General features: G+C 37.8%; 2 protein-coding genes across 3 annotated transcripts in view; both read right to left on the bottom strand.

Annotated features, from left to right (window-relative positions):
• Positions 1-3294, bottom strand: part of kcnt1a (potassium sodium-activated channel subfamily T member 1a) — a 31940-nt gene extending 28646 nt beyond the window's left edge. For both annotated transcript variants that reach the window (XM_088010869.1, XM_088010870.1), the window contains exon 1: positions 2804-3294. In XM_088010869.1, coding sequence (XP_087866995.1) covers positions 2804-2970 — 167 coding nt within the window. In that variant the 5' untranslated portion in view covers positions 2971-3294. The remainder of the gene's footprint in view (positions 1-2803) is intronic.
• A 3254-nt stretch (positions 3295-6548) lies between these two features.
• On the bottom strand, positions 6549-11998 carry psmd5 (proteasome 26S subunit, non-ATPase 5). The gene is made up of 10 exons (XM_015008765.2): positions 11757-11998; positions 11002-11146; positions 10813-10926; positions 10587-10715; positions 10242-10351; positions 9982-10124; positions 9588-9779; positions 9057-9166; positions 7488-7628; positions 6549-7344 (listed from the first exon to the last, which is right to left on the bottom strand). Exons 1-10 carry the CDS (start codon positions 11927-11929, stop codon positions 7087-7089), a joined length of 1515 nt encoding a protein of 504 aa, XP_014864251.1. The 5' UTR covers positions 11930-11998; the 3' UTR covers positions 6549-7086.
• Positions 11999-12916: the final 918 nt, after the last annotated feature.

Here is a 12916-nt window from a genome sequence, read left to right as displayed (position 1 = left end):
GAGCTGGGACGGATGGAGAGGGAATGATGGAAAGAAGCACGGGGACAAGAAGAGAAAGCGCAGAAAGGGAGTGGAAAAGTGGAAAATGGTCAGGTTTTACAGGAACGCACACAAGTATGGTTAACAGATCAGAAAACAAGCAACTAACAAATGTCTCTTCAAGCCATTATGCATACAAACTACTTGACACAAATGGGGCAGAGGCAATAAAAGACTGCAGCTTAACACGGACCATTTAACATAAGAAATTTATGAATGTGTTCTGGGAGTCCCAAGCAAAGGTTTTCTGCTTCATTTTAACAGGTATTAAAACAATATTTCAGACAAGTACAACATCTCTATCAATAAGCTGTTAGACACAGTTAGTGTACAGCATTTTAGTTGATTGATTCTTAACAGGCTTTAAGACCGAACTTTGACTGGGCCATTGAAATACATGCGTTTTGATCTAAACCCTCCCATTGTGGTTGGAGGCGTTGTCCTGCTGGAAAAGATTTTGAAATAAAAAAGGATGTCTATTAATTCAAGGAGCAGATTAAAGTGGATGTATTGATTTCAAGGGCGTAGATCCCATCTCATTATTGGGGGGGACCATAAACAGGGAAATTCTTTAAGAGCAATTTTGGGGGGGTCGGCAAAGTTACAGTAAAATGTGCTTTGAAATTCTTTTGTTCAAGCTGCACCATCAAAAATGACTAGTAAGTAGCAATGAATAACAAAAGTCTTTTTCTCAGTAAACAACCTGTTGAGACCTATGAATAAAAGTCAAACTAAGATTCAAATGTTGCTTAGATATGAGTTTGGTTCAGAGTCACAGATCTAATCTCTGATACACCTTTATAAAAACTTAAGGCTCTGACTGAAAACAAGTTTTAATAAGTAACTCCACTGAATAAAATTCCTCATAAATATTGATTTATTGGTGTGGTTCTCAATACAAGTCATGTGTTATTTAAATTATAACTTAAGTTGCTTTAAACTTTTATATATATTTTTTTTTTCATGTTAAAACCTATAAATATGTAGGAATTGAATATTTGGGAAGTATCATAACTTAAATTTAAAGGTTAGCACCAGAGTTTTATAGAAAAATATTCAGATTTTATTTGTGGTTTTAAAGGCTCTACGTTGAAGATGGTAAGAAATAAAGACATACTTTATTTTGTTTTACTGTCTACAATAGCCCCTCTGTTCTCGGCTCCTATACAGAGCTGTTGGCTAGTGGTAATGCTCAGCCGCCCCCGTTTCAAACTCTTCTTATCAAAGTAAGAGTTAGCGAGCTAAATATAATTGAAATATTGGCTACTGTTAAGAGAATAAAATCATTAAGTTCTGGCTCGTTATATTCTCTTGTGCTCCTGGATTCAATGATTCCATGAGTGGAAACAAAAGCCACACAGAGATGACAGTCAACGCTCCACGTCATACATTTTCAGAGTTTATTCTAGCATTTAAAAGCATAACATCACATCAACAACACAGACACTTCAAACTCACTAAAACAGACATTCATTTACCTGAGACAAATAGAAAAGAAGAAGAGAGAAAGAAAGGCAAAGACGTCTTTGGAGAAATTGCAAAGAGCAAAATCTAGTTTGTTCCTCATGTCCACAAACTTTTATTCTTCTCTTTAATTTATTCAAATAAGGCATATCTTTGCTCATCCAACCAGGAGCTGTCTCGGACCCTCTTAAAAGTTAGAAACTCCCTACAATTTGTTTTCAAGATCAAACACCAGTTGTCTCCTTTATCAAAATTTTCCAAGATTGGGGGGGTTAGGACCCCCTAGGGCTCCGCCTCCCCACCCCCAACCCCCGGATTTACGCCTATGATTAATATATTTGCCTTTACATGCACGAATGGGAGTCTCTTACAGATAAGAATGAGTTACTTTTCAAAAAAAAAAAAGGCATCTTTTTTTTTAATTGGCATAGTGAGAGAAGTGATGTTGGTCGGTGTGAACATTGGTGCTGCTTTCAGTCTCCTAGAAACGCAGACTGCATCATTCACAAAACAGACTGGATAGAGAGAAACAGAGAGAGAGAGAGAAAAAACACCTTGAAACTCACATCGTGTCTCCATCGATTGCTGTTTGCTGTAATTCTGCGTTTAGCTTGTCAGAGGTGTTTCATAATTGATGAGTGGTATGTGTTTTCACTTCGGTTTTGTAAAATACACTGTGCTAAACAAATCAACAGGAAACACTCTTGTCTCTTGCAGCACACTGGACTTCATAGTCGATTTAGGCATCAAAGCGAGGACTCACTTTGTATTTGTATGTGTGAACGAATCAGAATAAGAATACTTTTATTAATCTCAGAAAATAACCACTGGTAGCTAAATAGTTTAGAATACAGAAATATAGAATTAAAAAAAAATCTGGGGAAAAAAAATAAGTTAAAAGATCTCCAAGCATATTAATAATAACACAATGTTACACAAATATTTCTTTTGTATTTTCTCAGAATTTATTGATGAAATATAACAAATGTTATAAACAGGGACATCATGATGACGCTCTTCAGTTTTAAAAGTGCAATTTTTGGAGCAGTAGTGTAAAGTGTAGCATAGCTGAAGGTTGAGGCATTGAGCAGCTGAACAAATAACAGCGGGGACAGGTGAGTGCATGTGTGTGGATGGATGAACAAACAAACAGCGCACATATCACAGTCACTTTTCATATTTTTCATTTAAAAAAATTATTCTAAAACCCACACAGCTTTTTAATCTGAGTGTAACTTTTATTAATTGAAAAAAAAAAAAAGTCACAGGAAGCCTGAACTTCTGTCTGTGTCCCCCTTACCGTTGCTTATGGGCGCTCACGGTCCCATCGTCGTTCACAAATGACTGATTCACGTAGCACTCGCTGCACATTTTGGCCGGAGATCCGGCGCTTCTGTCCGACTGGAGGGCTGCTGCGGTGGTCGGCGTGGGGTCCTGCACAAACTCGTCTTCCTGGGTTAATTGCATCGGAGGGCGATCTGCCAGGTAGGAGCGTACCCACGACCAAAAATTAAATAAATAAAACGCGCTCCTGTTCAACAAAAGTTATTCCTCCTTGTACTTGCGCCTCTCACCTATGCAGGTGCATTTTGGAGGAGAGTGTTTTGTTTTCCCCACCTACGCACCTAAGAGGCTGCAAGCCAAAGTGAGGACTGTGTAATGAGGTTATAAAACTGACAAACTGAAGGATGTAGGTGGGACTATTGAACGGGAGGCAGAAACCGAGACTGGCAGCGTCACAGGGGGGGCGAGACGCGCAGGAGAGACAGGTCTGCAGCGGTGAACATGACAGGGTCCTCCTGCTTCAGCACAGGTGAAAGGGAGAGCAGCACCATCTGGTGGACTTTATGTGTATTACCACATAAAACATTCAGGTAAAATACAATAATGAATGAATAATTGCACATTTTCTCACGTATGGAAACTATTTAGATTATTATTGATTTTTAAACTTGAATTTGTATCACGTATTTTCAGGTTTCTAGTTAGTAAAAAAGTGTTTTGATTTGAGTCTGGGTTTCCTACCAAGACACGAATGTCCACCTAAACTTACAGAGAAATTTGAGCAAATTGAATTTCGAGCAAATTGTACATGGTAGCTTTGGAGGAGCTGCAGAGATCCACTACTCAGGTGATTCAATCAGTTTTAGGTCAAAGCATATTCATTAGGCAAAATGTGAAAAATTATGCTATGTAGACATTTTTCATCCAATCAGAGAGAAGTTCAGCTATTTTGGAAAGAATGATGGAAAATTTAAATAAAATATAACATAATACATAATAAAAAAAACCGGTAAAACAAATGAATTGATTGAGTACAACAGCACTATTCCCTTTATATGTTTTTTACTTAGAAATTATTTTTTCTCTTCACAATTATACACTACTATTTGCTTGTTTATCACATTAAAATATAATAAAATATATAGAATACGTGCCAAAATTTGAAAGAGTTAAAAGCTTTTTGCAAGACATTATATCTATTGCCAAAAAAGTGATCTGTTCTGCAAGTGCTCAGAAACAGATGCCACTGACATAAATTGTAATGATGGGTACTTTGCTCAGTTGAATTACTGCAAAGTGGTTTTGAAATCACATTAAACGAAGCACTCACAAAATGTGTGGAAATGGGTTTAGGCGTTTGGCAACAATAAAGTCTATAAAATGACGGTCCAAGAGCCTAATAAGAGCTGAAAAATGCAGACATTACAGCGACACAAACCTGTTGTTGAACCCGTGTGATTGACACAACCTAATTGATGATGGAGGGCTGATTCACCATTGAAGCAAAATTTCACATTTCCTCCTACTTTCTGCATCTTGTCCATCTCAGATTCTCCAACCTTTAGAAAATATGAAGCCAGTATAAGAATTATCCATTGTATTTATCTACGAGGGAAAAAAATCAACTGGTAGAAACATCTACATCATCACCGAGTGTAACAAGACACTCTACAGCAAGACAAATTCCTAAGTTTTTGCTTTTACATTATGAGAACAGATTTAATTACAGGGAGGACACAGTGACCTTGGTGAAAAAGCACAAAGAAAAGCATCTCCACATGGTAAGACTGCTTCCTGCACGCTTTGTTCTTTTTCTTTTCATCCCTGTTCTGCCTTTTTACGAAGCGAATGTCAGAAATCAAATATCAAGTGAAAAGACTGACGGGATATTTTTTTCCGATGATCCGTTGGCACACGGAGGAGAAGACGTGGGTGAACCGATGAGTCACAGGGGACACGGTGATGTGAGGTTGCTCATGAGTTTCAAGCTTATTATGGATGCTTGAGGTTGAGTCAGAGCTCACAGGAGAAAAGTGTTTTTGTTGTTTTAATGCTGTGGCGATGGAAGGACGTGATACTCCACCTGCAGACACGTTTTAATGCGACCAGTGGATGTCGGAGCCATTTTGCACTGAGAATGACTCAGCAGAATACACCAATTGCATTTTTAAATGATCTAGAATGTGAAACGCTTAAAAATATTATCTGTCACAGAAAAGACTACATTAAAGTACCTGGGAGGTTTTAAATATTTAGATGTACAGATCTGGAAAAAATTAAGAGACCACTTTAAATGATCAATTTCTCTGATTTTACTTTTCATAGGTATATTTTTTGAGTAAATTGAACATTGTTCTTTTATTCTATGAACTACTGACAGCATGTATTAGAAATTCCAAGCCAAAATTTTGTATTTGTAGACAACGAGAAATGGTCAAAATAACTAAAAAGATGCTTCCAGACCTCAAATAATGCAAAGAAAGCAAGTTTGTATTCATTTAGAAACAACAATACTAACATTTTAACTCAGGAAGAGTTCAGAAATCAATATTTGGTGGAATAACTATGTTTTCAATGGGGTTCAGTGCAGAGGGCTCTTAACTTTTTCCAGGGCTGTAAGCAAGCTGTCACACTCTCTACTTTATTAACATGCTTTGTTTAGTACTGATTCACTACAAATAGACGAGGTATTTAATGCAAAACAAAAAGTAATGTTAAAACAACTTTTAGACATTACTTTTAAAATTCCACCATTTTGCTGATTATGATGCACAATTTAAGATTTTGTTTGAACTGCTTAAGGAATAATTTTCAGAACTTAGTACATTACAACAATAACTTCTGAACCTACATATTTTGTACCAGGTATATTAATAATTGCACCAATAAATGATTCAACCCCATCAAATTACTGTAGGCCAACTGGTAAGATGGACAACCGTCAGTCATTTACCATACGCAATAGCATTTTGTATCAGTATTTAGTAGCAAACCCTCTGGCTGTTTTAGTGAAGGAATGCTCCACTATTGCAAATTGCAGCCATGATTAATGGCCAGATTGCAGCTTCTGGGAAACCTCCAGAAGCTGCAGTTAATTAAAGTAGGACTTAGTGCTGAACTTCAATTATTAGGTTAGTTATCTAACCTAATAAATTGTCCCCCTGTAATTAGTTCTTTTTACATTTTGCATGAAAGGACAAAGATTTTGCCCTTAGTCTTTTTCTGTGACCTGAGGATCATTTTACTGCATACCAAATATTTAATCAATTGATTTGTGTTGATGGTACATAAAAATTATTTTATACTTGACTCTTAAAGTGTCTTAAAAAGTGTCTTATAACATTTGAAGAGAATATAAAAAGCGCCTCAAGACATTTGCATATCATTGCACATTTATGCAAATAATGTGCCATATATACACAGAGACAATCGATTTGAGCAGCTTTACATAACTGTGTGTTTTTTCCATTTTATTACCTCCATCTCATCTAAAATATTAAAGTGCCATTTTTGAACTATTATTAAGATTGCTAGAAGCTGCAGCATTTCTGAAACAGGGCACGGAAATTTAATTTTGAACAAAGGTTTAAAATAGAAGAGACTCCTAGTGTACTATATGCTTCCATTTTGTAAAGATTCTCATTTTAATTTAGAAGTACAAATATAAATAATCTAGCTTTAAATAAATTCAATTATGTAATTTCCCCGCATGGGGGATTAATAAAGTTATGTCTTATCTTAAAATGGAATTTCAAAGAATGTTATTTTGAATCTCCCAAACCAAATTTATTCGTTCATGACTTGTTTTCCTATACATGAAAGGTAAAGAAATATATATTTGTAAACATTTATTTTAAAAAAATCACTGACACAAAAAGAAACATAACTTTGGAGAGCAGTTGTTGTGATAAGTTCAAAGTTTAAAGCGTAGAAAAAAAACTGAACAGCGTCTCTGGATGAAAAACTTGTACTATCTGACATATTATAGAGTTTATTGCTTAACTAAGTGGTTAAAAACATGAAAGCTTGCTTTTTGCTTCCCTTCCATTACAATTTTAAATGTATAAAGTCATTCAAGTAATTTTACGCCAATTACTTCTCTAAAAGTATCTAAACAGCTTCAATGGCTAATAGTCTTTTATTTGTCATTTTCTAGTGATTCATGCTACATTTGCCAATTTAAGCTAAAAATCTGTTATCTTTAAACCAAATAGGTATCGAAATGAGGCGTTTTGTTAACAATGAATTCACCAAATACTTAAACAATAAAGCCTAGTGTGTATGCCGACTTTAAGTGAATTAGTCTGCTCCTTCCGTGCTGACGGAGGCCACGGCTGATACGTAGTAGGGTCCTTCACTCAGATACGTCTTCAGGCGGATGTAGTTCTGACTGCCCAGTATTTCTGACGCTGTAGATGAGCCCAGAAGAGATCCCACCAGTTCAAATTTGGCATCTTTCGCCTCCTTTGATTGGCCAGTCGAGCGATCCAAAATGAACTCCATGAAACCAGGAGTGTTAACCATCATCTTCTGACCCCACGGCTGGCTTGCAATGGCCTAATAAATACACACAAACATGGTATTAATTATCACTTGTCACCATCTCTTGTCACCATCTGCTCTTGTGAAATAATGGTACAGTTCTTTAGTTTTTAAGGCAATGACTGGGTCAACAGGAAGTAATGATGGAGGATACTTACAGAGAAGATCCTCAAAGCCCCGCAGTGCAGCTCTGGAAAAGGCTGAGTGCTGATGTTGCGAATCATATCCATTGGCTGGTTAGACAGAAGGTGGAACCAGGACTCCGTAAGGGACAGAAGGTCTTCTGTCTGATGCTCCGGCTGTAAAAAATTAAAAAAAAAGGTAGAAACTAGAGGTGTGCCGATCGATCGGTCACCGATCATAATCGGGCCGATTTTCGTGAAAAAGTGCATGCTCGGTGATCGGCGATCATTGGCTCTTGTTGCCGATACCGATCATCTCATTTCGCAGCCTGCCTGTGCAGCTGGTCTCCTCTTTCCTTCACTCTGCGCAAACGCGCAGCAACAAATCTTAAGCGATGTGTAACTATAACCCACTGAGTGAATGGGGAGGTTTGCATGTTGCGGCGGAAAATTGAAGCACGTCAAAATGCATCAACACAACGAAGCTAATACGACATATAAACAATGCCATACTTGACGGAGTTTGGCTACATCGAGGTTCACTGCAGTAAAAAAGACATACGGAGGATCAGATAGCAGGTAAAGCAGCGCACAGCTACAAACACTCACCCGGATTAGCATGACGGTCAGAAAGCTAAATAAATAACCCGCAAAATTATTTAAGTCTTCGAGCTGCGATGTCAGACGCTGGTTCTGCTCTCACTGTTGAACCGCTGCTACGCTACAGGTAGTAATATTTCACAGACGGAGCGCCGCTTCTGCTCCACCTGGTAGCGACTCTCACACCGAACCTCTGCTTAAAGCTGCAGCATCTAACCTAAAAAAAATACATTTTACATACGTATTAAAACTTTCGCTGTCCTAACATGAGACAGATAATCTCTAAAAAAATAATCGATCTCCTCCCTGTTCTGCATAATTACTCCGCTCGGTCAGAAACAGCCACTTAGAACTAGCAGTAATCAGCTAGCCGCCATGCTATCAGGAAGTTTTCATTCAGTAACTCTGGATTGTTTATTGTAATTGAACCTGTTTTTGCCTTTGAATGTTAAGTTTTATACTTGAATTTTTTTCGGCAATGTTGAGAGGTTTTATTTTGGCTCTTTGCATTATTTAGCCTCTTCAGAGCCTTCATATGTTATCAGTCTGTTAAAGATAGTATTATCAATAGCAGTACAATTTGCACAATGCCTGTTTTGTTTAGTTTTCTTCTTGAAAAAAGTTATTAACAACAAGTTTTTGTCTAAATTAAGGTGAATTCATGGTTCCTTTTTCCACATAATGTAACCAGTAGTGTTTATGATTTAAAAAAAATAATAATAATTATGTGATCGGTATCGGTGATCGGTATCGGTGTATCGGCCCTCATGGGTGATCGGTATCGGTGTATCGGCCCTCATGGGTGATCGGTATCGGTGTATCGGCCCTCATGGGTGATCGGTATCGGTGTATCGGCCCTCATGGGTGATCGGTATCGGTATCGGGAGGAAAAAACCTGATCGGCACATCCCTAGTAGAAACTCATAAAAATGCCAAAGTTGAGTTGATTAATTTTGTGTATTCAACTGTATCACAGTAACGTTTTTGACCAGATTGTTTCTTTACCAGAAGGGTGAGCAGCTGTGATATGGCATCCAAGCTTCGAACTCTGAGCTCAGTAGCTCCAGAACTAGCATGTTGGCTGATTCTCAAGAACACAGACTTGAAGTTTTCTCCTGATTACAAAAAAAAAAGACAGTAGTAATAATTAAGAACTTTTAGACATAAGATGGTTATGACTCCTCTGCTTGACTGAATAATTGACTTCGATGTGATCTCAGATGACCAGAAAACCTCCCAAAGAAATCACTAAGTGTAAATAACAGAAAAATATAAAAATGTATGTAAACATTACAGTAAATGGTCATTTCATTTCAGGCTTTACAGTTCTTTTAAGACCAATCAAATTTAGAGAAACATTGATTAAAAGCCTTTTTTTCTCTGCCGGTTGGTGTATTTACATCTAGTTTTGTCCTGCTAATAAGAGTTATTACTCAATTCACTTGGCCCACTCCCGTGAGTGATTTTCGAAAACATTTGTTCATTTAAATTATGGAGAAAGACACAAAAACCCAGACCTACAGAAATCACACCTACCCGTCTTCTGGAGAACCTGTTTCCCCTCGACTGTACAACCAAGTAATCCCAAAGTGTCCAGGGCCACACCAACCATGACGGGGTCCGAATCCATGGCCATGTCAAACACCTTGTTCAGGAAGATGGGGTAGGATTCACAAACCTGCTGGGGGCTGTCTGTAATGGCCAGGTTCCCAAAGAATTTCACCAAACCTAAACCAGCAGCATATATTCAGTAAGGGTCACAGTTCTGATTAACATTTCCTGAAAAGTAAAAACAAGTTTCAAAGTGCCCTTATTGAGTCAACTACTTCATTTTTTTTTTTCAGATAAGAAGAACAAGGACACCAAAATGCAAAACCACCATTTGATTGCTGGTACTGAATTGTGAAAGTAGTTTTGAAAACGTATTCACCTGGAAGGTAGAGGGAGGCAAACGGGTCCATATCGGCTCCTCTGATCATGTTGGAAATCTTATCCATTATGCCCTGCTGGGCCAAATACTGGCGACCATGCTGACTGTGAGCCAGAGTGGTCACCATCTCAATCGACGTGGCCCTGGTGGGAAAGACACAAATAAAAATAGTCTCTGCGAAAAGCATGGGAACCCTGTCAGAAAGAAGATAAACAAACATGATATGCATTAGTTTTTACTGATACAAAAACTGTCGCTACCTGATTAGGACGTCGTCTCCAGTCAGCTCGCTGAGCAGCTGGGAAATGAGGCCGCTGTTGGCACAGTAACCGAGAGAAATTGGAGAAAAAGATGAGATTTCAACCACCAGCTGGAAGCAGAAAGAAGGACGAGAGGAGCTGGTCACATGACAGGTTTAAAAAAAAAAGAAAAAAAAAGAAAAAAGAAATAAAGTGGAGAACACTTATTTTGCAGCAATTGTGTTATTTTACTTTGTAAGCAAACTATTTTCATGCGAACAAGTAAAAGTAGATGTCAATGAAAAATGAAACATTCATACATTCATCTAATATTTTCAGGAAAAAAAACGAGGGAATTTAAATCACCTCATATATTCTGTATCTGATTATGTCGTTTTTGCCCATCACTTCCTTCATGACTTCAAGGAGATCACTCTGAAATAACTTGTCTAATCCAGACTTAGAGTGACTTATTTTAGAAAGGGACTGAATTGCCTGGAAGAAGAAGAAGAAAAAGACAAACAGCAGTTATTGCACACCATGTAGGTTGGACGAACTGGAACAAAATACTTTCAGTGTCTAAAATTTTCACCTGTTTTGCCACAGCAATTTTCTCCTCACCGATGCAAAGGATCACCGCCCGTAAAATGTCATGGCTGTTGAGGATTTGTGTGACAGCGTCTGGGTGCTCCACCACCCTGCCAATCTGAAAGGAAAACAAAGGCTAATAAAATATTTGTTTTACTGGCTGCTATCTACTGTACGTGTCCAAACTCCCTACCTGTGTCAAAGCCAGTATCTTAACTGTGTCGTTTGGATGGCTCAAACCCTCTTGCAGCTTTTCTCTGTAGTTCTGCACCAAATGCAAAGGACTGAGGGCTATTAGGATGCGTTCAAGAATGTCCACACACAGATCAACCTGCTCCCTGTGAACACAGAACATATTAATAACTCAAAACCTCTGTAACAAATGGTTTACATCAGCAACTAACAGTTTGTTATTAAATCCACTTCATCTTTTCAACGTCATCATAACGTAGCTTAAAAATAAATTGAATATCCACCTCTTTACTATATGTGATCTTTAGCATCTTGACCATGATATTATTCTAATATAGCTCTAACTGAAAGTTATACCAAACTATCAAAATTGTATTCTTGCAGTTGCTCAATTTAAGGGACAGCTGGAAAATGTTGGAAAAAATTCTTATGCATATTACTTAAAATATGTCTGTGAATAAAACAGGGCAGGGTCTGCTAAAAAACAACAACAAAACTTTAGTTTCAGAGAACACGACTGAAAATAAACTGAAGTAGTGTAGCATTGTGGTCACCTGACAAGCTGACAAAAAGCCTTAGTTGCATGCTGGATACAGGAGAGGTTAGCTAGCCTCTCCTGTCGTTATCCTTACGGTTATGCTAACCCAGTAGTTGTTCAAGCAGCTACAGCTGAGTAACACGCTCACTGACTCAGCAACAAATGGGCAATCGTTGAGCTCAACAGAGTGTAAACAGGACTGAGACAGACAAACCAACCTTTCATTAGTGTTCAGCAGAGAGAAAATCACATCGAAACGCTGTCCGCTCAGGACGTCTCTCAGGGCGCTGACTGGAATGGACAGCAAAGCAGTTTTTAAGCTCTGTAACTCTTCTACTGGGTCTTCAACTCCGGATATTTCTTCCAGCAAACTTTGAATGGTGGCTGCCATGACTGTTTCTGTTTGGAATCCACGACTTCCGCTTCTTCTTCATGTCACATTAGCCTCACACAACCAGGAGCGCATTACCACCACCTAGTGTACTAAGTGGGAATAAAACACCCATGATTACTTTATTTACCTTGCTCGACTGCCTTCCCTTCTAACTTATTTGCTCGGTATTGAGAGACATTATTGCACCATATAACACCAGCCAAAATTGTATGCTTTAAGATTGTCTTAAAATAATAAAATAACTCAAAAAAAAAGCAAACTGAAAATAAATTTTCCACTCACTCCTGCATTAATCACTTTTCTTTTTTTGTTTGTTTCTTACCTTATTTCATAACTTTACTTTCAAGCGTAAATAGGGATAATATTTTCTGTACAATCCATTTATCCTATTGAGAGCTTGTGCAGCTTTTACAATTAAAGAGAGTGAGAGACTATCATGGTCACAGATTTTGTAATTTAAAGCTCACTGCGATCAATGTTTTTCCACAGTGGGAGGAAGCCATGTATTTGGAAAAGCTGTGGCATCTAAACACTCAACTCTAAGATTTAGTTAGGAGATGTTCCATGAATCAGCAGTGCTAACCACCACGTGACTCTTAAACTTCACTCTTAAAATACTCAAGACATGATGGTCTGTGGAAATATAGCTGTATCAGCATTAGATTGAGTGCAGAATTTGCACCGGGTTACAACATTCACATGGATTCTCAATAAATGGCTTTAAAGACCCATCAACTGTGTTTTGCACTGGGCCAGAAAAAACATTCAACTAGAACTTGATGATGTCCCGCTGTACCTGTAAAACATTTCACCTCTTCACATCCCTCCAACGTTTGAATAACAAAGTTTTATAAGCCACAGCTTTTCTAATAAAAGGCCAAGTGCCATTTGTCTTACTCCATTTATAATTTGGATCAATATTCTAAAATTTTTTCCAGGGCCTATATTTTAATTTTGACATCTGCAACATATTGCTTGTTAAAT

This window comes from Poecilia mexicana, unplaced genomic scaffold, assembly GCF_051168715.1.
Source record: "Poecilia mexicana isolate PSO_F unplaced genomic scaffold, ASM5116871v1 scaffold_12, whole genome shotgun sequence".
NCBI classification, from domain to species: domain Eukaryota; kingdom Metazoa; phylum Chordata; class Actinopteri; order Cyprinodontiformes; family Poeciliidae; genus Poecilia; species Poecilia mexicana.
Note: the sequence above shows the minus strand (reverse complement) of the source record. Positions and strands in the feature narration are given on the sequence as shown.

Coding starts and splice junctions, on each gene's coding strand:
- psmd5 (XM_015008765.2), bottom strand. CDS start 11,929: ATGGCAGCCACCATTCAAAGTTTGCTGGAAGAAATATCCGGAGTTGAA. Junction 11,147..11,756: donor CTGCTGAACACTAATGAAAG/GTTGGTTTGTCT, acceptor CTGTGTTCACAG/GGAGCAGGTTGATCTGTGTG. Junction 10,927..11,001: donor AGATACTGGCTTTGACACAG/GTAGGGAGTTTG, acceptor TTTTCCTTTCAG/ATTGGCAGGGTGGTGGAGCA.